General features: G+C 50.4%; 1 protein-coding gene and 1 non-coding gene across 8 annotated transcripts; one reads left to right on the forward strand and one right to left on the reverse strand.

Moving 5' to 3' along the window:
* Nucleotides 1–329: 329 nt before the first annotated feature.
* On the forward strand, nt 330–24,174 carry HDAC6 (histone deacetylase 6). Of its 7 annotated transcripts, none has more exons than XM_039218277.1 (29): nt 330–410; nt 1,499–1,621; nt 1,704–1,832; nt 1,977–2,065; nt 5,233–5,317; nt 5,415–5,455; nt 6,094–6,190; nt 6,336–6,433; nt 7,617–7,721; nt 7,840–7,908; nt 15,548–15,674; nt 15,781–15,846; nt 15,939–15,998; nt 16,077–16,166; nt 16,501–16,607; nt 16,691–16,758; nt 16,999–17,167; nt 17,267–17,395; nt 17,574–17,742; nt 18,024–18,157; nt 18,977–19,045; nt 19,162–19,354; nt 20,736–20,885; nt 22,108–22,282; nt 22,392–22,858; nt 22,942–23,061; nt 23,197–23,343; nt 23,443–23,571; nt 23,778–24,174. In XM_039218277.1, exons 2-29 carry the CDS (start codon nt 1,529–1,531, stop codon nt 23,844–23,846), a joined length of 3,444 nt encoding a protein of 1,147 aa, XP_039074208.1. In that variant the 5' UTR covers nt 330–410; nt 1,499–1,528; the 3' UTR covers nt 23,847–24,174. The 7 variants fall into 7 exon arrangements, with proteins under 7 accessions (XP_039074208.1, XP_039074211.1, XP_039074212.1 ...); XM_039218280.1 differs by having other exon boundaries at nt 1,707–1,832; XM_039218276.1 differs by lacking the exon at nt 330–410 and adding an exon at nt 699–773.
* LOC120221045 lies at nt 7,292–7,396 on the reverse strand. The gene has a single exon (XR_005525714.1). It is a non-coding gene; the product is annotated as a U6 spliceosomal RNA (small nuclear RNA).
* Nucleotides 24,175–25,156: the final 982 nt, after the last annotated feature.

Consider the following 25,156-nt stretch of genomic DNA (forward strand, 5'->3'; position numbering starts at 1 on the left):
AACCTCACAAAATTGTGGCTTACGACAACGCCTGTCACATAATACTTGCTATCATCACAATTACTTGCCCCCCACTAAGAATCCTTCCATCCTACACTCCATTTTCGTGGCAGAGTATCAATAGCTAACATTTATTGAGTGCTTCCTGTGGACCGCCTTATTAATATGAACTCAGAAAATCCTCACCACATTTAACATCATCACCACACCTATTTTGGCCGCCACCAGCCCTCGTCCAGTTTCAACTGCGCTCCGGGACCCTGCCGCCAGTCCGCCCGCGCTACGTCATCACAGCGCGCCGCGCGGGAGCCGCCGGGAGGAGAGGGGACGCCCCTTCCTAATTCTCTCGCTTGCTTCCTCACTTGAGTCCTCGTACGGCACAGTAGGCGCGGGTCCGGAGGACTCCTAAGGTGACTGGACAAGGACGGAGGGACAGCAGCCACGGCAGCCAGGACTATGACAGCGGTGGTGGCTGGGGGAGGCGCGAGCTTAAGCCCGAGGACCGCCTCGAACCGGAGGCGCGGGCTTACGCAGGCGCGGTATGCCCAGCGTCGGCGCTGTGACGCGCTGACAGCATTTGTGAGCTCGCGGGAGGTGTGGCCTGCAGGAGAGGCGCAGCCCCGCGCTCGGGGACGCAGTGTGGGAGGGATTGGGCGGGCAGTAGAGAAACCGGCCCAATGGAAAAGCGGGCCTCAAGCACCCGCCGCCCCGCTGGTCGCCAGGCGTTTCGCTGCGTGAGCCATGGGCGGAGTTTGAAAAAAGGGCCGCACCCAGTGAGTGGAGCTGAAGCGATTGGTCGGCGTCGACAACAGGGGGCAGAAAGGGGGAGGGGACTGGCGGGAGGCGGCCCGAAACTGGCTGAAGGGGTTTGGTGGATCTTGAGGGCTAGGGTTTGAGCTTGGGGCGGGATCTGGTGGAAGGAAAGGGGCAGTCCCCTGAGGAGCGGGGCTTGTGGAAACGTTAGGGGCGGGATCTGGCCAAGTGGAAGGTGTGGGTCCGGCCCGATAAGGGGTGGAGCTAAGTGGATCGTTAAGGGTGGAGTCCGGGCCGGAGCTGGGTCCGAGTCTGGCTGAGTGAAAGGGTGGGTGATTATCCTGGGAGATTAGCTGGAAGGGGCAGATTTGTGAAGGGGTGGGGTCTGGGCGGAGGAATGAGAGTCTGGAAATGGGGCTTGGGGGAGCGGAAGGGGTGGTGACTAGCTGAAAAGGGCCGGCCATAGGACAGACTGAGGCTAGCGGTTTATTGCTCGGCGTTGGGGCAAGACTTCTAGAAGGGAAAGAATAGTGTTAAAGGGGTGGAGCCTAGTCGGATGGGCGGGACCAGGAGGAAGGGACACCCCAGTGGAAGGAGAGGGCCTTGAAAGGGGCGGAGTTTAGAAGGCGGTGGGGAATCAGAAGGGATGGAGACTGCATAGGGGGCGGGGCCTGGGAAGGGGCTGGGGTGTGGGGTCCTCCGGGCACTCCAGCTGGTTCATGGTCACCATCATCCCACCGCCCAGAACCGCGTCAGGGGTGAAGTCTCCCCGACCATGACCTCCACGGGCCAAGATTCCACCACAACCAGGCAGCGAAGGAGTAGGCATAACCCTCATTCGCCCCCCCACGACTCCAGCGTCACCTCGGTGAGGCCCCAGACCTGCCCTGATCTGGGGGGAGGAGCAGTGGGCCGCGCACTGGAATCTGACCCTTCTCTCTGTTTGGCAGAAGCGAGGTGCTAAGAAGGGTGCCGTGCTTTCCTCCAGCCCTAGTCTAGCAGAGGTAAAGAAGAAAGGCAGAATGAAGAAGCTCAGCCAAGCAGCGGAGCAAGACCTAATCGTGAACATTCAAGGGCTGGTGAGAGTAGCCTGGCCTCAATGGATTTAGCCTCTTGTGACCATCAAAACCCTGTGGTTCTCCCTCCTGGACAGTATGGTGTGTTCCTTCTGACTCAGGCCCTGAATAGATTGGTGTCTCCCCTTTTTTTTTCCCCCCCTGCAGGATCTGAACCTTGAGGCCAAGACACTGTCTGGCACTGGTTTGGTGTTCGATGAGCAGCTAAATGAATTCCACTGCCTCTGGGATGACAGGTGAGGCGGGCTCCTCCAGGCTGTCCCCTGACCACACAAATAAACACACTTAGAGCCTATTAGCAAGAATGAATCCATTAATACGCTGGCCTAGAGACTGGAAGCCCACGATTTAGAGAGGTGAGGCTTAGGCTTGAAAAGATTCTTTCCATTTAGCCAACACTTACTGAGTATTCACTGTGTTCAGTAGTTGGTAACACAGATGTCAGACAAGACACACAAGGTCCCTTCTCATGGAGCTGAAAGCTGAGTAGGAGAGCCAGTCATCAAACAGCCAACAGCAGTGTGAGGTGTTTGATGAAAGATGACCTAAGACCAGGGGATTCAAGAATGTTTAGGACCCTAAACTAGCATCCAGGGGTCACAGAAGACTCCCTTGAAGAAAGGACACTCATGCTGAAATGGCAGAATTATGCCTCCCATTTGCTCACATGTAAATCCATCAGCGAACTCTCTTGGCTCTATGTTAGAAGGGTATTCAGTATCTGATCTCTCCTCACCGCCTCCCCTGCCACCATCACCATCACTCCCCTAGACTTTCCGAGGCCTCTTCACCGGCCCCCTTCTTCCAGCCTCAGCCCTCAGCCCTGCTGCCTGTTCTTCACAAAGAAGCCAAAAATATATATGTACGAGATGATGTTATCTTTCTTTTTTTTAATTTTTAAAAATGTTTTTATTTGGTTTTGATGGGGTGGGGGGGGTGAGAGAAAGAGGGAGGCAGAGGACCCAAAGCAGGCTCCGTGCTAACAACAGAGACTCTGATGCAGGACTCAAACTCACGAACCATGAGATCATGAATTAAGCCACCCAGGCACCCCCTTTTTCTTTCTTTTTTAATTACATTTTTAAATTGAAGTACAGTTGACATACAGTGTTATGTTAGTTTCAGTGATGTTCTCTTTCTTAAATTCCTTCAGGATTTTGCCGTTGCCCTCAAGGTAAAGTCCAAATTCTTCATTCTGGCCTCTAAGGTTCCACATGATCTGGCTCCACACCACTTTGGTGACCTCATTAGCCAATCTTCCCCCTCACTCGCTTTGCTTCAGTTCACCCACACTGGTCCCCTTGCTGGGCTTCCAAGATGCCAGGCCCTCTCAGCTTGGGTCTTTTCCCTGACCGGTCCCTTTTTTAGAGATTCGTTTCCACCTTCTCTTCTCCCCGTCAACATTCACCTCGCAAGGAGACTTCCTCACAGAGGGCTTTGCCTGGCCACCCACCTGATCATTGGGATAGTCCCAGCTGGTGTCACTGTTCATTCACTGTCATACTTCATGTGTTTAGCAGTTTTATATTGGTCTCTCTTATCCCAACAGAAGACTCATGATGGTAAAAAACTTCACTATTGAATACATACCTACCATCTCCTAAAGAGCTAGGGACACCACAGTAGACAAAACAAACAGAACCCCTGCTTTCATGGGGCTTGCATTCTGGAGGGAGAAGACAGTCAACCAGCCAAAGGAAAATGTTGAGTGTTAGAAAGAGGTGTTGCATAGAAACACTGATGCAGGAAGGAGAGTGGCAGAAAATGTGTTTGAGGGGATTCCGTTGTTTTTTTCTTCTTAATGTATGTTTATTTTTGAGAGAGAGAGCGTGAGCAGGGAGGGCAGAGAGGGAAGGAGACACAGAATCTGAAGCAGGATCCAGGCTCTGACACAGGGCTCAAATCCACAAACCATGAGATCATGACACGAGCCAAAGTCAGATACCCAGCCGACTGAGCCACTCAGGTGCCCCAAGGGGAATCCAGTTTTATTTAATTAATTAATTTATTTATTTAATGTTTTGTTTATTTCTGAGAGAGAGAGACACAGCATGAGCAGGGGAGGGTCAGAGAGAGAGAGACAGAATCCAAAACAGGCTTCAGGCTCTGAGCTAGCTGTCAGCACAGAGCCCGACGCGGGGCTTGAACCCATGAACCGTGAGATCATGACCTGAGCCAAAGTTGGACGTCTAACTGACTGAGCCACCCAGGCACCCCAGGGGAATCCAGTTTTAAATAGGACGGTCAGGGAAGGCCTCTCTGATCTTTGAGCAGGGATCTGAAGGAGGTGAGGGAGCGAGCCATGGAGACATCTGAGAGAAGAGTGGTTTGCTTTTTAGTTTATTTTTTGAGAGAGAGGGAGAGCAGGGGAGGGCAGAGATAGAATCCCAAGCAGGCTCTGAACTGTCAGCACAGAGCCTGATGCGGGCCGCAAACTCACAAACTGCAACATCATGCCCTGAGCAGAGATCAAGAGTTGGATGCTTAACTGACTGAGCCACCCAGATGCCCCTGGGAGGAGAGTGTTTTTAAAAATGCAGGGAGGGGTGCCTGGGTGGCTCAGTCGGTTGAGTGTCTGACTTTGGCTCAGGTCATGATCTCACAGTTTGTGGGTTCGAGCCCCGCGTCAGGCTCTGCTGACTGCCAGCTCAGAGCCTGGAGCCTGCTGGATTCTTTGTCTCGCTCTCTAACCCTCCCCTGTGCACGCTGCCCATCTCTTTCTCAGAAATAAATAAAACATTAAACTTTTTTTTTTTTTTTTTTTTAATTCAGGGATGGGGTGCCTGGATGGCTCAGTCGGTTAAGCATCAGACTTTGGCTCAGGTCATGATCTCATGGTTTGTGAGGCCAGGACCTGTTTTTAAAAACACAGGCATGGAAGAGAGCTGAAAAGTATTTTGGTTTGAGTGAGGAACAGGGAGGAGACCAGTACAGGAGAAGCAGAGTCAGTGAGGGGAGAGCCTAGGAGATGGTATCTAAGAGGCTAAGGGGCAAGTGTTTCCTGGCTTTCTGGGGCATGGAGAGGACTTCGGTTTTGACTCTGAATGAGAGAGGAGCCATGAGAAGGTGTTAAGTACAGGAGGAACATGACCTGATTTGGGTTTTAACCAATGTCTGGTTGCTGTGTGGAGGAAGGACTTTTGGGGGAGCGGGAGCAGAAGCAGGGAGACCAGTGAGGACCTGAGTGTAGCAGCACAGGTGGGAGGTTCTGGTGGCAGCAGTGGGGGCGACAAGGCGAGGGGCAGGTTCTGGATCTATCGCGAGAGCAGAACCATCAGGTGCCAGGGATGACTCCAGAATTCTGGCACGAGCAGCTGTGGAAAGGTGGATGGGAAAGATGTGCAGGAACAGATGTGATGCTCACCAGTGTCCGTGTGCGTGTGCGTGTCTCTTGTCAACCCAGCTTCCCTGAAGGCCCTGAACGGCTCCATGCCATCAAGGAACAGCTGATCCAGGAGGGCCTCCTGGACCGCTGTGTGTCCTTTCAGGTGAGTCGCCCCAGCGGAGACACTGGGTGGTGGGCAGAAGCTGGCGTAGCCTGGGTGTGGCTGGTGCCTCAGCACTTTATTCTCTGTGTCTCCCTAGGCTCGATTTGCTGAAAAGGACGAGCTGATGTTGGTGCACAGGTGAAGGAAGGCTTCGGAACTTTGTAGGGATGGGGAGGAGGCTGCCAGGGCACATTGAATTCCTTGGGAAGGAATGTCATGGGTCCTGTGGCCTTGGGCAAGTGGCTGAGCCTCTCCAAATCTCACAATCGCCTATCACATGGGAGCTAGTAAATAGAAGCTCTTGGGAAGGGCCTGCTAGGTCATCAGCCCATGATAGGCTATTGTTATTATAGTCTAGTGTGTAAACAGATGGTGGATGTGTACACAGGATGATCAGGGGTTTCCCCCATGAGGCTGCAGGAACCCAGAGTAAGGGCCCTGATGTGATGTGATTCAAGGAAAGCTAGCCTGTCAGAGGGGACATCTGAGCTGAGAAAGAGTGAGTCAGGTGAAGAGGGAAGCTGAGGGAAGGGAGGCCACAGTATGGCCAGTGGCCTGGGGGTAGGATTTATTGTGGCTAGAGCAGGGCAAGGGCTATTACTGGAATTAAGCAGTAGGGAAGAAGCAGGGAATGTGTCCCATATCCCAGCTGTTCCCTTTGATTGACATTTGAGGGCGCCTGACTTGACCACGGCTCATATGGGGAAGGGACAGGGCCCTGACTCAGACCCAGGAGGGAGGCAGGCCCTTAAATCTCATCCTGTCTCTGTCCCCAGCCTAGAATACATTGACCTGATGGAGACGACCCAGTACATGAATGAGGGAGAGCTCCGCATCCTAGCAGACACCTATGACTCAGTTTATCTACATCCGGTATGGATGAGAACTGGGAGAACAGAGGGTGGTGGCAGTCCTGGGATTTCCCATCCCCATGCCCATCCCGTCCTGAGGAGGAGCAGCTGAGTGGACAAGGCTGCCATCCCCCTTACTCCCTCTATGGCTCCCACTGTCTCTTCAGAACTCCTATACCTGTGCCTGCCTGGCTTCAGGCTCTGTGCTCAGGCTGGTGGATGCTGTCCTCGGGAAGGAGATACGGAATGGCATGGCCATCATCAGGTAGGACCCACCAGCATTTGGGTTTGTATATTTAAAGTAAATTCCTTCCCTCAAATGTAAAATGTATTGGTATGGGTAGTATATTCATATGGTTCAAGAGTCAAAAGGTACAAGAATAGGTACCAAAAAAGTCCCCAACCCCCATCCCCCAGACACCTGCTTCCTCTGCTGGAGGTAGTCATGGTAACCAGTGACTCATGTGTCCTCCCAGAAACATTCTGTGCCTGTTCATGGAGTAAATGCCATATTCCATCAATGCTAAGATCTAGATTTTATCATCTTAAAAATCCCAATTCATCTTAACAATGGTGTCTCAGAATTCAGTTAGCAGCATCTTGTTTTATCACTAGCATGTGAAATCACTGCATTTCTTGGCATCGTTGGCATCCCAGGATTGATGAAATGCAGAAAATACAGCCTTTCCCCTCCCTCCCCTTTTTTAGCCACAAATGGAGTGCATTTAGCCACAAATGCACTCAACACGCTTCTTCCATACCGTGCATTTTTCACTTCTACACCTTGGAAAGCGTTCCTCTAACAGTAGGTAGCTTACACCTGTGTAGAACTCCACTGTGCAAATGCACAGGAAGTTAACCAGCTCCCTAGAAATAGGCATTTTGGTTCTCTCCAATCACTTGCTGTTTCCAAAACATGTCACAGCAAATACCGTTATCCATTTATAAACATGTTATTTTACTTTTTTTTTTTTTTAATATTTAATATGGGCTACATCCCCAGGAGCAGAATGGGTGTAGAGGGTGTCTGCATTGATAATTTTTACTTTACTTTTTTTGAGGCTTTAATTCCAGTGTAGTTAACATAGAGCATTTTATTAGTTTCAGGTGTACAATATAGTGAAAAAACAAGCAGCACTTCACAAATTTGTGTCATCCTTGTGCAGGGACTGTGCTAATTTTCTCTGTATTGGTCCAATTTTAGTATATGTGCTGCTGACGTGAGCACTACGCATTGATAACTTTAATGAAATGTTATCAAATTTCCTTTGGGGGAGAGCAGTAGAGTGGGGGTGAGAGTCTGGGGGCCAATTACTCAGTTCCTGGCAGATTTGTAGGCATCGGCACTGGGGGAGTTGGTGGTCTAGAACTGGGGAGCAAGGGAAGAGTCCATCTCTGCAGAGGAGGGCCCCCTACCCCCAATCTGTGGCCTTCCCTGTCCTGCCCAGGCCTCCTGGACACCACGCCCAGCACAGTCTTATGGATGGGTATTGCATGTTCAACCACGTGGCCGTGGCTGCCCGCTACGCTCAACAGAAGCATGACATTCAGAGGTCAGCAGCAAGTAGCAGGGAGGGTATGATGGGGGTGGCATGGGGTATCCTGGTCTGGGCACCTCCCCAGATACGTCTTGATCCTCTTACACAGTGTCGTCCTCTGTCCTCCTCACAGGGTCCTTATCGTGGATTGGGATGTTCACCATGGTCAAGGAACCCAGTTCACCTTTGACCAGGATCCCAGGTAGGCCCTAAGTGACATCCTAGATGCTAGACTCCCAGCTAGACTCCCAGCCACCCCCCACCTTTACAGGCCCAGCCAAAAGGGGCCTGGGAAGGGAAGGGAAGGCATTCACATTCATTGGGCCCACCTTGGAATCAGGTTCTGTGCTACTCTCTACGTTGTCTGCTTTCTCTCGTCAGTCTGAGGCAGGATCTATTGGGTCCCCCATTTTACAGATGGGAGAACCGAGGCTTACAGGATACAAGGTCACACAGAGAAGAAGTGGAAGAGATGAGATCTGAGCCCACAGATGTTTGGAGCTCTTGTTCACTAGTTTGCCTTGGGGCTGGAGTAAACTTCAAATTACTACTTTATGTTCCTGATTATGACTACTGCAAAGTGCTTGTATAAAAAACTTAAACAGGGGTGTCTGGGTTGTTCAGTCAGTTAAACATCTGACTTCTTCTCAGGTCATGGTCTCGCAGTTCATGAATTCCAGCCCCACGTCAGGCTCTGTGCTGACAGCTCAGAGCCTGGAGCCCGCTTCAGATTCTGTGTTTCCCTCTCTCTTTGCCCTTACCTGGTCACGCTGTCTCTCTCTCTCTTTCAAAAATAAATAAAACATATTTTAGAAGTTATTAAAAATTAAGTAATACAGGGGTACCTGGGTGGCTCAGTCAGTTGAGCGTCCGACTCTTGGTTTCAGCTCAGGTTATGATCTCTCGGTTCCTGAATTTCAAGTCCTGTGTTGGGCTCCATGCTGGCAACCTCTCCCTCTCTCTCTGTCCCTTCCCCACTCATGCTCGCGCGCGCTCGCTCTCTCTCAAAATAAATAAATAAACTTTAAAAAAATTAAATAATACAGAAATGTCTAAAGCAGTGAGTCTCTTATAATTCCTATCACCTCCAAAATAACTGTTGATAGTTTAGGTTATATTCTGAAACAGAATTTTTCCTTTAGATGTATGAATATTCATTATTATCATTGTTAATGCACTGCCTAATGGCACAATCCTCTGTTCTGTGCAACTTGCTTTTTGCTTTTAACCACATGTCATGGACACCTGTCCATATTAGTGCCTCTTAAAAATACCTCTGTCTTTATAAAGGCTGTTGAGTATCCCATTTTATGGCTGTACCTCTGGTCATTTATCCCTGGGACATTTATGGTGCTTTCCAGTTTTTGCTATTAACAGACAGTTCTATGGTGAAATACATAACTTTATATATATACACGTGTATATATATAATTCTTATAATATGTAATTTAAAAATACATAATTCTATACTTCTCTGAGTGTAAAATTTCCATTAATGGACTGCTGGGTCAGAAGGTCGACGTGCTTTAAAAGTCTAGGTTCGGAGCGCCTGGGTGGCTCAGTCAGTTGAGTGTCCGACTTCCGCTCAGGTCATGATCTCACGGTTCGTGGGTTTGAGCCCCGCGTCGGGCTCTGTGCTAACAGCCAGCTCAGAGCCTGGAACCTGTTTCGGATTCAGTGTTTCCCTCTCTGACCCTCCCCTGCTCATGCTGTCTCTCTCTCAGAAATAAATAAAACATTAAAAAAAGAAAAGTCTAGGTTCTACAGCCATACTTCCCTCCAGAAGGGCAGTACCAACTTACCCTTCCTGCAGAAAGTGATTGAGCAGGTCCTTGTCAGTAGGGACACTGCCAAATAATTGTTTTATCTTCTCTTCTTTAAAACCTACTACATAGAATCCCCCTTTTCCCCATAGATCCTGAGCTCCTGTGGCTCATTACTTAATCTAGGTTGGCTATTCTCTAGTCATTGCTTTATTATTTTTCATCATTCCATGTTGCTGACAGATGTCTGATTTTTATTCCTTTTTGAGTAATCTGTTTCCCTCTCCAAAGGTTATAGATTCTTCTCTCTATTCCTGCTGTTCTGAAGTTTCACCCCCCACTTCATTCTGCTTAGCAGTACGCAGACAGTTTACATCTGAATACATGCCTTTCTTAAATCCTTAGACATTTTCTTCTATTCAGTATTTGGGAGATTTCCTCAACTTTACCTTCAAGCCCTTGACAATTAGGTATTTAGAGATTCTTTAAATTTCCAAAAGCACTTTCTTCCTCTCTTTTTCTATGCCCTCTCATTCCTTAGCGTGCTTTTTTTTTTTAAGAATTTTTATTTAATTTATTTTTTTATTTTTATTTACTTTATTTATTTATTTTTGAGAGAAAGAGCATGAGAGAGTACAGAGCCTGAAGAGGGGCTTGAGCTCACCCGGAGCAGGGCTCAAGCTCTCCTGATACAGGCCTGAACTCACAAACCATGAGATCATGACCTGATGCTTAACTGACTGAGCCACCCAGGCACCCCTCTTAGCATGTTTTTATAGAGTAGTAATTAGAAGTGCTTTGGGGCACCTGAGTGGCTTAGTTGGTTAAATGTCTGACTTGTGATCTCAGCTCCAGTCTTGATCTCAGGATTGTGAGTTCAAGCCCCACACTGGGCTCCATGCTGGATGTGAAGTCTACTTTAAATAAAAATAAATAAAAAATAATAAAACCTAAAGATTCTTTTAAAAAAAGAAAGAGGGGGGCACCTGGGTGGTGCCCATTTGTGAGTTTGAGCTGCATGTAGGGTGCTGTCCTGACAGCTTGGATCCTGGAGCCTGCTTCGGATTCTGTGTCTCCCTCTCTATCCCCGTCCCTCCCTCACTTGTGATTGCTCTCTCACTCTCTCTCTCTCTCTTAAAAATAAATAAATAAACTTTAAAAATTTTTTAAAATAAATAAGAAATAAGAGGGGCAGGGCATCTGGTTGGCTCAGTAGGTTAAACGTCTGACTTCAGCTCAGGTCATGATCTCACCCCTTGTGAGTTCAAGCCCCGCTTCAGGCTCTGTGTGACAGCTCGGAGCCTAGAGCCTGCTTCAGATTCTGTGTCTCCCTCTCTCTACCCTTCCCCTGCTCACATTCTGTCTGTCTCTCTCTCAAAAAAAAAAAAACACACTAAAAGAAAAAAGAAAGGGGGGCCCTGGGTGGCTCCATTGTTTGAGCATCTGACTCTTGATTTTGGCTCGGCTTGTGCCTCACAGCCACGGATCAAGCCCCACATGTGCTGAGCATGGAGCCTGCTTGGGATTCTCCTTCTTTCCCTCTGTCCCTCTCTCCTGATCACTTTCTTTCTCTGTTTCTCTCTGTCTCTCTCCCAAAAATAAAAATTTCAAAAATTTTTTTAAGAACAGAAAGAAGGAAAGGGAAAGATATGCTTTAAGATTTTCTCGGTTTTCCTCAAATGTCTAGCAGTTCTTAACTGGCATTTATACTGAAGAATAAAGCACTGTGGCAGGTGGCTGTTGTGGAGCTGCTCTACTGTGGTGCACGGGAGTCTGTTTCCTGAGAGGTTATTTCCCTAGGATGGGGGCAGGAAGTGTCCACTGACAGGTCTCAACCTTAGGGAGTGTGGGCAGGAAGCCGTGGAGTCCTGCCAAATGCCAGAAAAATGGGGATCTGTTCTTTTTCTCTTAATTTTTAAAAATATCTATTTATTTTTGAGAGAGAGAACGAGAACAAGTGCGGGAGGGGCAGAGAGAGCAGAAGACACAGAATTGGAAGCAGGCTCCAGCCTCCGAGCTGTCAGCGCAGAGCCCAACGCGGGGCTCGGATTCATGAACTATGAGATCATGACCTGAGCTGAAGTTGGATGCTTAACCCACTGAGCCAACCAGGTGCCCCTATAATTGCTTTTTTTTTTTTTCCCCAAGTTTATTTATTTTCTGAGAGAGAGAAAAAGGTCTGGTCTTGAGGTGGCATCTCTGTTTTTTACCCTCTGCCTTACCAAACACTTGTCAATTGTACTTATTTTTCAAATTCAGTTTTGGCTTTTTTGGCCATCTCCACTGTTTTATATTTTTATATTTCATGATGTTTTCTGTTTAATTTTTATTAATTTCTTCCTCCTATGTTCTTTTGTCCATTTCTGCCTTCGTGAATTGAATGCTTCAAGATTTGTCAACTCGGGGTGCCTGGGTGTCTCAGTTGGTTGGGTTTCCAATTCTTTTTTTTTTTAAGTTTTTGGGGCACCTGGGTGGCTCAGTCAATTAAGTGTCCGGCTTCAGTTCAGGTCATGATATCATGGTTCATGGGTTCGAGCCCCACGTCAGGCTCTGTGCTGACAGCTCAGGCTGCAGCCTGCTTCAGATTCTGTCTCTGGCTCTCTCTGCCCCTCCCCCACTTGTGCTCTGTCTTTCTGTCTCTAAAATAAATGAACATTAAACAATTAATTAAAAGAATTTTAAACGTTTATTCATTTTTGAGAGGCAGAGCGCAAGTAGGGGAGGAGCAGAGAGAGAGGGAGACACAGAATCCGAAACAGGCTCCAGGTTCTGAGCTGTCAGCACAGAGCCCGATGCTAGGGCTCAAACTCAAGGACCGTGAGATCACGACCTAAGCTCAAGTCAGACGCTTAACTGACTGAGCCACCCAGTCACCCTAGGCTTCAGATTCTTGATTTCGGCTTAGGTCATGATCTCGAGGTTCCTGAGTTTGAGCCTTGCATCAGGCTCCACTCTTGCAGAGTGCTTAAAAAAAAAAAAAAAACATTTATCAACTCAACTGACCATCTTTACCTGCCCTTACTGCCATCTTCCTGTAATATTTTGAAGTGAATCCCAGATACCATATCATTTTTTCTCTAAATATTCTAGAGTTTATCTCTAAAACATAGAGCATATATTTTTTAATTTTTTAAAAAGCATAGCCATAGTATCATCTCTAAGCAAATTGACAATAATTCTCTGATGTTATTAATCATTCTTTTTGTTTTAGTAAATCCATTGGAGGCTGCAGCTGTGTTCTTTTGTGGATGTATCATTGACGATATCCACAGATATGAAAAATTGTGAATATATTCAATGCATTCTTCTTCCATGAGTAAGAATGTATAAATGAGAAAAACCACTTACCTGTGCCCTTCAGTGTCCTAGCTCTCCATCCCTCAGGCTCTTAACTCCATCAGCAGGGTCCTGGATGGAGACAAATTGATCAGGCCTTAAAATACTATTACAAAGATGACAAAAACAGGTAAACTAAAGTTAGGTAGTTAAAATAAACAAGTAGGGATACCTAAGTGGCTCAGTCGGTTAAGAATCTGACTCTTGACTTGGCTCAAGTCATGATCTCATGGTTCATGAGTTCAAGCCCTGCGTAGGGTTCTGCACTGACAGTGCAAAGCCTGCTTGTAATTCTCTCTCTGCCCTTGCTCTACTCACTCATTCTCTCTCAAAATAAATAGCTAAACTTAAAAAAAGAAGTAAACCTAGTGAATTGGTCATTCAGTGAATTAGCTATTCAGAATTGATTGTGTGTATATTTACCTGGATCTGTACTTGATTTCTCCAGAAAGAAAACCTCAGGTTATCTGGGGTGCCCTCCCTGACCTGCTCAGCACGAGAGAGGGCCCTCTGTGTCCCCTGGGGCCTCAAAGACTATTTTCCAGAGATTTGTCGAAGTCTCTAATTGTCTGACATCCTTTCTTCCATTCTCTGTCTTTCTGGGATGATACCTGTTTAAAGTTCCCTTTACTGTCTTTTGACTGGGATTGTGAAAGAGCAAAGAGGTCAACGTGTGCTATCAGTCCATCATTCTTTCATTGGAAATTAGTGGAACTTATTTTAAAACCTCCTCCTCCTGCTATGTGCTTTATAAACTTAGTTTCCTTGGGTGTTCATTCTTCTGCTGGCTCTGGTGGGTCTCATGGGATTGGCTTTCTTCCAATATTTTCTTTATTCCTTTCTTCCCTAATGATCATCTTTATGTCTTACTGTGTATTTGTCTTCCTCTACTCGTTAACTTACTAAAAAAAAAAAAAAAAAAAAAGTTTAGGGGCCCCTGGGTGGCTTATGGTTAAGTGACAATTCTTGATCTCAGCTCAAGTCATGATCTCACAATTGGTGAGATCGAGCCCCATGTAGTCAGGCTCTGCGCTGACAGCATGGAGCCTGCTTGGGATTCTCTATTTTTACAAAAAGTTTAGAGGGGAACTTGGGTGGCTCTAAATTTTTTTTTTGGTATTTGGGTGTTTTTGTTTTTGTTTTTTTGAGAGAGGGAGGGAGTGGGAGGGGCAAAGGGAGAGAGAATCCAAAACAGGCTCACTGTCACCACAGAGCCCAGTTCAGGGCTTGAAATCACGAACTATGAGATCATGACCTGAGCCAAGACCAAGAGCCCAACACTTAACTGACTGAGCCACACAGGCACCTCGAAATAAACTTTAAAAAAAGTTTAAAACCGATATTTATCAGAGTTAAAAGTAAAAAAGTCATCTGCCACCTACTCAAGACTAGAACATTCACATGGGTTTCATTCCCCACTTCCTAGATATTTTAATTTAATTTCAAGAATCTCTCTATATCAGTTGCATGAAATTTCACAACCTAATTTATTAAAATGTGACTAAGTTGGTCTAGATTCATTGCTTACCACTATTTCTTGTATTCCCTGAAAAAAAAAAGAAAGAAAAAAACTGCTGCCTTAAATTCTTTCTGGAACAAGACAGCAAGTGGATGAATAGATAGATGGATGGATGGATGGATGGGAGATTATTCATTTTGGTCACCCCAGTCAGAATGAAGCTCTCCCGCACACAACCTCCTACTGGACTTTCTATCAGAACATGTACCTATGTGTCTTCAGTGTCTGTTCCATGTATCAGTCCTCACTGCTCAGTTTCTCACCTATAAAATACAAGAAGTAGCAGCACCTGGGTGGCTCAATCGGCTGAGTGACTGACTCCAGCTCAGGTCACGATCTCATAGTTCACAAGTTCAAGGCCCACATCAGGCTCTCTGCTGTCAGTGCAGAGTCAGCTTCAGATCTTGTCTCCCTCTCTCTCTCTGCCTCTCCTCCCCACTCCCCCCCCCCGCCCCATTCTCTCATGGACATGTGCTCTCTCTCTCTCTCTTTCTCTCTTAAAAATAAATAAAAACATTAAAAAATAAATAAAATAAAATACAAGAATTAGTAGAGATGCCCTGTAAGGTATTGGAGAGAAGGAACGGGCCTCCTCACTGGCCTCAGGAAGCCTCAGCCAGCACCCCCACTTCACCTCGGCTACACACAGAACCAAGTCCCATGCCTCCTGGCCCCTAGCCCCAGAGTCCCCACACCTTGCTTCGGGGGCAACACAAAGTTCCCCAGTTGGGCCTGATGTTTTTCTACCTTAGTTGGATCCTGCCTGCTAAGAGCTGTAAGTCCCACCTGGGCTTCCAACATCACAGGACTTGCCTGTGACTTGCTGCCACCATGTTGGTCACAGAAGTAGGGGAGGCTGGTGTGATTTTTGAGTCCCCCACAGCAGGATCCCTGGGGGCTGGGTGAGATCCCAGAGCCGGCAGGGTCTCAGAACTAGAACTGATTGGGCACTGAGGGAGGCAGCAGTGTTTGCCAAAGGGAAGCATTCGGTAGATCAGAATGAATGAGTGGGGTAATGAATAAATGGGAAAATTAATGAATGGGAGGATCAGTAAGTTGGCAACTGAATGGAAGAATGAACCAATGCATAGATTAAGTAGTTAATGGGGAAATTAATGAGAGTGAGCAAGTGACTGAGTGAGTGGTGGGAGTTGTGGGTTGGGGGTGTCTGGGGGAATTGACTCTTAACCGCCGCCCACCTCTTTTTTTTTCTCTCCCTCCAGCGTCCTCTATTTCTCCATCCACCGCTATGAGCAGGGTCGGTTCTGGCCCCACCTTAAGGCCTCTAACTGGTCCACCATAGGTTTTGGCCATGGCCAGGGATATACCATCAATGTGCCTTGGAACCAGGTCAGTGTCTGCCTGCCCTTTGCCCCCAGTATGGGGCCCAGCCCTGCCCTTCAGCCAGTTCGGGGCAGGGGTCAGAACATCCCCCATCATGCCACTCTGTCTGCAGGTGGGGATGCGAGATGCTGACTACATTGCCGCTTTCCTGCACCTCCTTCTGCCAGTCGCCCTTGAGGTCCTGGGAGTCTGGGGGGTGTTGGGACAGGAATGATGTTGAGGGATGGGCCGTGAGGGCACGTGGCCTCATGTAGTCCCTTCCCCCCTCAGTTCCAGCCCCAGCTGGTCCTGGTGGCCGCTGGATTTGATGCCCTCCAAGGGGACCCCAAGGTAAGGCAGTCTCCCTGGGATGATTCGTGGGTGGCAGGGGGCTGCACGGAGCTGGGCTGACCCTCCATGTTCCCCCAGGGCGAGATGGCCGCCACTCCAGCGGGATTCGCTCAGCTAACCCACCTGCTCATGGGTCTGGCAGGAGGCAAGCTGATCCTGTCTCTGGAGGTGAGTGACTCACTTCATCTCTCAGCCCATGGATCCAGGAGGACGTGAGAGCAAAGCTTTCAGGTCAGGCAGGGGTTTCTGTCCCAGCATTTCTACTTAATAGCTGGACAACCTCGCCTAAGCCCCTGAACTTCCTGGTACCTCTGCTTCCCTTATGTAAAATGGGCATCATAATTGTGATCACCTCATAGCACTGTTCGGTGTACAAAATGTAAGTCACCCTTCAGATTCCTCATTGCTGGATGCGTAGTCAGCACCCTAGTATTACTATTACTGTTCTTCCCTGGTAACACCTGGTTCTTTCCTAACACCCGCCCCCACGCTTCTTTCCCAGGGTGGCTACAACCTCCGCTCCTTGGCTGAGGGCGTCAGTGCCTCACTCCACACCCTTCTGGGAGACCCGTGCCCCATACTGGAGTCCCCTGGTGCCCCCTGCCCAAGGTGAGCCCAGGCAGAGGAGAACCGGGACCCTCACTGTCTATCCATTAGCCATTTGGTCACATTTCCCCTCCCCTGCCCTCTAGTGCCCTGGCATCACTCTGCTGCTCTCTGGAAGCCCTGGAGCCCTTCTGGGAGGTCCTTGTAAGATCAGGTAGGAGGCAGGGAAAGGACTGGGTGGGGAGTCAAGCATGGCATGAACTCTTGGGAGAGATCCTCTTCCAGACCCCACTCTGACTTTCCTGAGGCCCCTTGGTGGGGGAGAGTCAGGCCTTCTCTCTCACCAGACCGGTTTCAGGCCTCCCAGCCCTTTTTACATTTGGGTAAACCAAGTTCCAGAGTATCACAGGGATCCAGAGTTGGGGACTGGAGTGAATGTGGCCTCCTGTTACAGCTGAGACCCCAGAGGAGGACATCCTGGAGGAGGAAAGCACGGAGGAGAAGGATGAAGAGGGACTGTGGCAGCCCCCAGCGCTCCCAATCCTGACATGGCCCATGCTACAGGCTCGCACGGGGCTGGTCTATGACCAGCGGATGACAGGCCACCACAACTTGTGGGATAAGTATGTAGTCAGAGGGCCACCCTCGAAGTGGTCGGGGAGATCCCTCACCCCCCCCCCAAGCACTAAGCCCTGCCCCTGGCTCCTGTCTCCCGACCCCAGCCACCACCCAGAGATGCCTCAGCGAGTCTTACGGATCATGCAGCGTTTGGAGGAGCTGGGCCTTGCGGGGCGCTGCCTCACACTGCCTGCGCGTCCTGCCACCGAAGCCGAACTCCTCACCTGCCACAGGTCAGACACCCTTGCCTGGGGTGGGGGTGGATCCTCAGTGCAAACAGGCCACCCTGGGGGCTGGAGCACCATGGGCTCTCCCTCCCCGGTAGGTGGAGCTGCTGTGGGACACGGGAGGGGCCGTGGAGGGACGGCTGTAATCACCTGGCTGTCCCCTGTGCCCTGTCTGTGCCTCCAGTGCCGAGTACGTGGGTCGTCTGCGGGCCACAGAGAAGATGAAAACCCGAGAGCTGCACCGCGAGGGCTCCAACTTTGATTCCATCTACATCTGCCCCAGCACCTTCGCCTGTGCGCAACTGGCCACTGGCGCCGTTTGCCGCCTGGTGGAGGCTGTGCTGGCGGGAGAGGTACCTCCTCCCTGGGGTGGGGCGCCAGCTTTGGAGAGGTGGGGGGCTGGAGAGAGGTGGCTCTGAGAGGTGGGGCTGGGCCTGAGGGGCACGGGGGAAGGGCTCCAGTGGAGAGGAGGACCTCCGCTCACCGGAGGCAGGTACGGTGGGAAGGGGGAAGGGGGCCGCAGGCTGGGGCCCCCTAGCAGTGGGGGGTAGTGGCAGGACGGAAGAAGAGAATAAAGGGGAGAGAAAGCAGTGAGGGCAGGTGGTCTCATCTTTGCTTCCTGCTCCTCCCCCAGGTTTTGAATGGTACCGCTGTGGTGCGACCCCCAGGACACCATGCCGAGCGGGATGCCGCTTGTGGTTTCTGCTTTTTTAATTCTGTGGCTGTGGCTGCTCGCCATGCCCAGGCCCTCAGTGGGCGGGCGCTGCGGTGAGAGCTCCCTGGGACCCCCCCAGCCCAGTGCCTCCTGAGCAGGCCCTACGGTGCAGCCCCCCAGGACTTAACCCAGAAATCCCCAAGAGTACAGATGCCCGGCACTTCTCCAGAGCAGGAGCAAGGATCTAGCCTTGTACTGCTTACCCAGATAGGACCCCCAGATTGTGGTACCCAGGTACCACAGTTCTAAAACAAGATCCAGGGTCCCCCTGCTCCATCATTTCTGGCCCCTGATGGCTATCCTGACAGAATTTGGTGTCCAGGCCCCCAGTGCTTCCTTCAGGAAGCCCAAGATCCCAGCTCTCCATACTTAACCATACTGGTCAGGGTCGGGGAGGGCTCTGGCCCTGAGCACTTGCTTGGGCCCATAGTGAAGACCGCAGGACCCAGGCTCCGGCTTTCATCCTTATCCTTTTTTTTTTTTTTTTAATATTTTTATTTATTTCTAGGAGAGAGAGACAGAGAGACAGCGTGAGCAGGGGAGGGTCAGAGAGAGAGGGAGACACAGACTCCGAAATAGGCTCCAGGCTCTGAGCTGGCAGTCAGCACAGAGCCCAATGCGGGGCTCGAACCCACGAACTGCGAGATCATGACCTAAGCGAAAGTGGGACGCTTAACCGACTAAGCCACCCAGGTGCCCCCATCCTTATTCTGATAGGACTCGCAAGCCCCGCCACCCACTGCTTTCCCCAGGGACCCAAAGTTCGGCCACCAGCAATAAATACTCCTGCAGACAGACCCCAGGGGTTTAGCCCCTGCCCTCTCCCAGGGGGCCAGTGTCCCAGGTTAACTGAGGAGCCATTCCCTCCCCAGGATCCTGATAGTGGACTGGGACGTCCATCATGGTAATGGAACTCAGCATATGTTTGAGGAGGACTCCAGGTGAGGCCTGGGGCAAGGGTTTGGGGTGTGGTCTGGAAGGTGGGTGAGCCATGCCTCAGGCTCCGGCGTGGGGGGAGAGCACTAACCAGCCATGGTCCTCCTTCCCACCCTGGCAGCGTGCTGTACATTTCCCTGCACCGATATGATCACGGCACCTTCTTTCCCATGGGGGAGGAGGGTGCCAGCAGCCAGATAGGCCGGGCCGCGGGCACTGGCTTCACTGTCAACGTGGCCTGGAATGGACCTCGCGTGGGTGACGCCGACTACTTGGCTGCCTGGCATCGCCTGGTGCTTCCTATTGCCTACGAGGTACAATAGAGGATGTGTGTGGCAGCGGCTGTGTGGGTGACAGCGGGTCTGCGCGCGTCTGACTTCTGGGTGACTGATCCCGTGAGACGGCCTGTGGGTGGCCGTCGTGATGGCCACCGGGGAATGTGATTCTGTGATGGCCTTGACATATTTCTGCCACACGTGACTGCATTCTCCGTGCGAAACTGTAAGGGAGTTCTGGGTACATGGGGGTGGTCTTCGTGTGCGTACCTGTATATGAGTCCTAGGCGTACGCCGTCACTAGTGCCTGTCTGTGTGTGATGGTGGCTCCGTGAGACAGCCATCGCTGTGGAACTGAATGTGCAAGGCGGGGAGTATGTGCATGAGGCTGCACAAATGGCTCTTTGTCACCACCGTTTCTCTCCTTGATGGCTGTGATACCGTATGTCACTGCACATTGCTCTCCGTGTGACAGCTGGTGTGTGGCTTTCTGCATGTGGAAGGGTGCATGTGACAGTCAACTCTCTGCCTGTCTGCCACAACTGTTCGTGTATCTCTGACTGGCAGTGGCCTGTATATATTTGCCTGACTCTGCCTGAGTGGCTATAGGTGACCACCTGGTCTGTGTGCAGTGTGTGTGTGGGGGGGGCGGGGGGTAGATGAAGTACCAGCTCTGTGACCTCTGTGCAGATGTGTATGTGTGTCTGAGTGTGCACAGCAGCTGTGACTCGCTTCCGTGCATGTGTGACTGTGTGTGTGCGCAAGCAGCCACCTCCTGTGGGCACAGTCGCATCTGTGGTTGTATATGTGCAGGGACGGCTGTGGCTCACTGTCCCTTCTGCGAGATAATGATGTGTGTGTGTGTGTGTGTGTGTGATTACTACAATGTTAGTTCAGTCTGTATGCTACTGTCTGATTGTATGTGGGTAAGTGACCATTTTCTGTGTGTGGCACTTGTGTTGTCATCTTCCGTGATGGAAGCATGTGTGCAGCTCCCTTTGGCATTGTGTGTATAAATCCCTGTGTTGTGCGCATATGTCCCATTTTACCATCTCTTGACATCTGAGTCTCCAAGTTTCACGTCTCAGTCATATGACTCTGCCTCATGTCCCCAACTGTCCATTTCTGGAAATGTCTCCATGTCTCTGTATGTCGTGCCTCTAAGTCTGTGTTTGGTGTGTCCATGGTAGCTCTGTTGATCTGTCTCCATGTCTCTGTGCCTCTGTGAACCTGAGTCTGTCTGTCTTGTGTCTCCATGCCCTCCCCTTCCTATTTTCGGGGCTCTGGGCTTGTACCTCCCAGTCTTCAGGTCCCATGTCACCATTTCTCTGACTTGCATCTCTGTATGTCTGGGTTGCCCTCACCTGTCTACCCAGGCCTCCACCCTCACGCCCATGTGTCTCTTCTCTCCCTGCTCCAGTTTAACCCAGAGCTGGTGCTAGTCTCAGCAGGCTTTGATGCCGCATGGGGAGACCCGCTGGGGGGCTGCCACGTGTCACCTGAGGGCTATGCCCACCTCACCCACCTGCTGATGGGCCTTGCCAATGGCCGCATTATCCTCATCCTAGAGGTAACTCTCTCGGTCCCTCTTCCCCTGGTGAGAGGGTGGCTTGGATGACTTGAAGTCCTGCCCTTTCTGCTGGCTGGCTGTGATACTCGGGACAGTTTCCTAAAATCTGCTTTGAGTGTCCCCACCTGGAATTGTTGGCACATACTAGGCATTAGTCATACCTCTAGCTGCACAGCGTCGAGTGCTCAGTATGTGCGAAACACTCTTCTCAGCACTTTGTGTGTATTGCTAATTCACTTACTTGACAAAGCAGCCTGCAGAGGTAGTCTGCTCGTCATTTTCCTCTCTCCAGATCAGGGAAACTGAGGCACGGAGAGGCATAGTGCCCAGCCAGAGGTCGTACATTTAATAATGGCAGAGCCAGGGCTTGAACCCAAGCAGCCTGGCCCTGGCGTCGACGCTTTTTATCACTACTTAAACTGCCTCTAGCAAGCTCCAAGAGAAAATAAATTTACTGACCTTTTGTAAGTTACTCAGTGCCCCTGCCCCCCGTGCCTCAGTTTCTTCATCTGTAAGATGGGGCTGGATACTCATGGAAAAGTGCCTGGCATAGGGTGAGCAACGTATAAGTAGTTTCCCATCGGTGTGAGTCATCACACAGTAGCTTAACCCTCCTGGCAGCTTCATGTGCTGCTGTTTTCACTACTTTGCAGATAAGGACAGTCACTCACAGAGATTAATTGGCTGCTATAAAGTCCCGCAGTGTGCCCAGGACTGCTTGTGGCAGGCAAGGGAATGGCTAAGAACATGAACTCTTCCATCAGATAGCCCAGCTCCCACCACCAGTGTTGCCTCTAACCAGCTCTTAGGGCCTCCCCTGCATCATCTAGCCACCCTGAGCGTCAGTTTCTTTATCTGTAGAAAGAGCAGAGACTGGGGTTCCTGTAGAATGTGAGAGAAGGGGTTCCTATACAGATTGAGCACATGTGGTTATAAGGATTAAGTGAGTCGATACACATAAAGTGCTTAGAATAGGGTCTGGCACACAGCAAACACTTAATGAATCTCTGCTGTTACTAATGTTCCCTCAGTATTATTGTGGTAATTATTATCTTGTACTTTACATCATAATTTCTCTCCCTCAACAACCACCTCACGCAGTGGGTGCTGCCCCTCTGACAGTCGTGCAGGGCCCTGAAGGGGTGTTGGGCGACAGAACATCTTGCCTCCCAGATTCCATGAGGGCCCCCCATTATACCTTTTCCTCCCCTTTCTCCTAAAGGGTGGCTATAACCTGACATCCATCTCAGAGTCCATGGCTGCCTGCATCCGCTCCCTCCTTGGGGACCCACCACCACTGCTGACCTTGTCGCGGCCCCCACTATCAGGGGCCCTGGCCTCGATCACTGAGACCATCCGAGTCCATCGCAGATACTGGCGCAGCTTACGGGTCATGAGTGAGCAGGCCTGGGAAATTGGGGGCAGTGGGGGCCCAGGGGAGGGCAGGGATCAGAGACAGGGTAGGGATAGCACTCACACTCAAGGATCTCCCTCCCATTGTTCCAGAGGTGGAAGACAAGGAGGAACCCTCCCTTTCTAAGTCAGTCACCAAGAATGTGACCGAACCAGCCAACCCTGACTCAGCTAAGAGGATGACCACACCAGAAGGGAACATTCTGGATGCAGGCACATGGAAGGCTGTCTCGGCATCATCTGTGGAAGAGTCCACTCTAGGCCAAGCTAAGTCAGAGACTGCTATGGTGGAGCTCAGTCAGGACCAGTCCTCGGAGGCTCCCACACGGGAAGCCACGCTGGACCAGACCACCTCCGAGGCAGACACAGGAGGGGCCACGCTGGACCAGACCACCTCAGAGGAGACTGCTGGGGTAGTTGAGATAACCCAAACCCTTTCAGCCTTATGTACTGACAACCAGACTCTACCAGCCTCACCTGAGCAAGGGGCCGCATCCCAAATATCCCCCAATGAGCTGATTGAGAATCTCAGGACTTTGGAAATAAACTGCAAGGCTGAGGTAAGATGCATCACACCCAGGTAGGGGGAAGAAGGGGTAAGAATCTGGCCTCTCAGATGCATCTCTTGCCTCTGTACACCCAGGAGGCACCAGAATCTCAGATCCCAGAAGAGGAGAAGCTACTGGGAGAGGCAGCTGGAGGTCAGGACATAAATGATTCAGTGCTGATGCAGAGCTTTGAGGTCCGTGCTAACACTGACCAGGTGAGCTCGGACCAGGGAGGAGACTGTGGCATCCTTCTCTTGCCCATTTGCGCCTCCAGATAGGAGGAGTACGTCGTGCGGGAACCTGTAATAGGGAGATGGAGTCCCTAGCTTACTCAGTTTCACCCATTCCAGGCCGTCTTTTATGCCGTGACACCTCTGCCCTGGTGTCCCCATTTGGTGGCAGTATGTCCCATACCCGAATCCGGCCTGGACGTGACCCAACCTTGTCAGGACTGTGGAGCACTCCAGGAGAACTGGGTGTGTCTGTCCTGCTATCAGGTACGCAGTGGAGGAGTAAGGGGATGGGATGGAGGTTGGCCCAGGAACAAACTGAAGGTGGGTGCTGATCCCCGCCCGATACTCACTCCCCAACCCCAGGTCTACTGCGGTCGTTACATCAGTGCCCATATGCTGCAACACCACGAAGGGTCAGGACACCCGCTGGTCCTTAGCTACGTTGATCTGTCTACCTGGTGTTATAACTGTGAGGCCTATGTCCACCACCAGGTGGGTCCTGGGCAGACCCTCTAATGCGTGCACGCGCGCATACCCTCACACACATACCTTCTGTGATTGGGGAAGGGGAGAATGGAGACCCCTCTGCATGTGAGATAGTCTGGAAGGGTGGTTGAGGGCTGGTGCGGGGGCAGCTCCTGGCTGAGGTAGAGGAGGGGTCCTCACTCTCTCTTCCCTACCCTCTCTTGCCTCCTCAGGCTCTCCTAGAAGTGAAGAACATCGCCCACCAGAACAAGTTTGGGGTGGACATGCCCCACTCACACTAAATCCCAGGATGTGCTCTTCTTCTCCACCTTCTGAGGCCCTGGATGAAGAGCAGCCTCACTCCATCCCATCCTGAAGACTCTTTTCAACTCCCCAAGGGTGCTGATTTAAGCGTAAATACTTGTAAGATGATTGTGATGATCAGTTGTAAATCTCCCTCTGCCCACTACCTGTTTGAGGGATTCTATCTACTCTGCCCTGGAAGGAAAGCGGGGCAGCTCACTGGTCCCAGGAGGGGCTGATAACACTAAGCTGATGCTTCAGAGGGAGGGGGATCAACTGGCAGATATAGCAGAGTTGCATATGTAATAAAGTACAAGCTGTTACAAAACCCGGAGAGATCCTTTTAACCTTGAGTTGGTAAAGAACCCCACACCCCTGGCTGACAAATCTGATGAGTAATGAAGGAATGAGGGCATGGGCCTCTGGTCAACTCCCTGCCCACCCAGTGTCCAAAGAACTAACGGGAAATAGGGCAATCGGCTTGACTAGCTGTACCATAGATTAAATGGTGGAATCCCTAAGAAAATATGTGCCTGCCTCAGAAATAGCCTCACAGCCAGTTGCAGCTACACTCTGGGCAAAGCAAGAAAACTATCAGGAAGTGTCCTCACCAGGCCTGTCTCTCCATCTCTCCTTTTGCCCTAATTTGGGGGTGGAGAGTCTAGGTTTAACATACTTAGATTTGGTGGTCATGGGTAACTTCTTGGGGGGGAGGAGTTCCTACCATTGACCAGGGATGAGGAATTGGAGGATAGTTTCGGGGTTTTATTTCTCCCACATAATGAGAATTGCTTTGGCAACTCAGAACGGAGCCTGAGCTGAAGTTTCTTAGACTCTTCTTTGTGGCCATCTTATGACCCCAAGATAACCACCAGTAAAGAAGAAGGGGAAGGGGGCTGAGCCACCATTTCAGTCATACCCCTTTAAATAAGCATTCTGGATGCCCCACCCCAACAACCTCAGCATACATCTGATTGCTCAGAACTGTGTCACAGCGCTGCCATAGCTGCAAGGGAGTCTGGGAAATGTTTTGACACTATCCATTTCAAATCAGGTTCCTAAGACCCTGATAGGATAATCCCAGCCCGGCAACTCTTTCCCTCCAAAAACGGATACAATGCTCTTCCCCAAGCTACTTTCAGAAAGCCCGCCTGAGGCAGCCCAGGCTCTGTGGTCTCAAAGAGATCCTCAATACATGTCCCAAAGTCTGGCCACTCGGGGCACACTGAAAACAAGAGATCACATCCCAGATGGGGGCAAGGTCAGGGAGAGGTGCAGCAGGAGGCAGGGGTACATGAGGAGGTCCTGC

Source organism: Hyaena hyaena, unplaced genomic scaffold (genome assembly GCF_003009895.1).
Source record: "Hyaena hyaena isolate Hyena2069 unplaced genomic scaffold, ASM300989v1 scaffold_754, whole genome shotgun sequence".
In the NCBI taxonomy this organism is placed as follows: Eukaryota; Metazoa; Chordata; class Mammalia; order Carnivora; family Hyaenidae; genus Hyaena; species Hyaena hyaena.

Excerpts from the sequence above, each read along its gene's own strand:
- HDAC6 (XM_039218277.1), top strand. The coding sequence starts at position 1,529 with ATGACCTCCACGGGCCAAGATTCCACCACAACCAGGCAGCGAAGGAGT. Across the intron at positions 1,622-1,703 it reads ACGACTCCAGCGTCACCTCG|AAGCGAGGTGCTAAGAAGGG; the intron begins GTGAGGCCCCAG and ends TCTGTTTGGCAG. Across the intron at positions 16,608-16,690 it reads CCTGGTGCCCCCTGCCCAAG|TGCCCTGGCATCACTCTGCT; the intron begins GTGAGCCCAGGC and ends CCTGCCCTCTAG.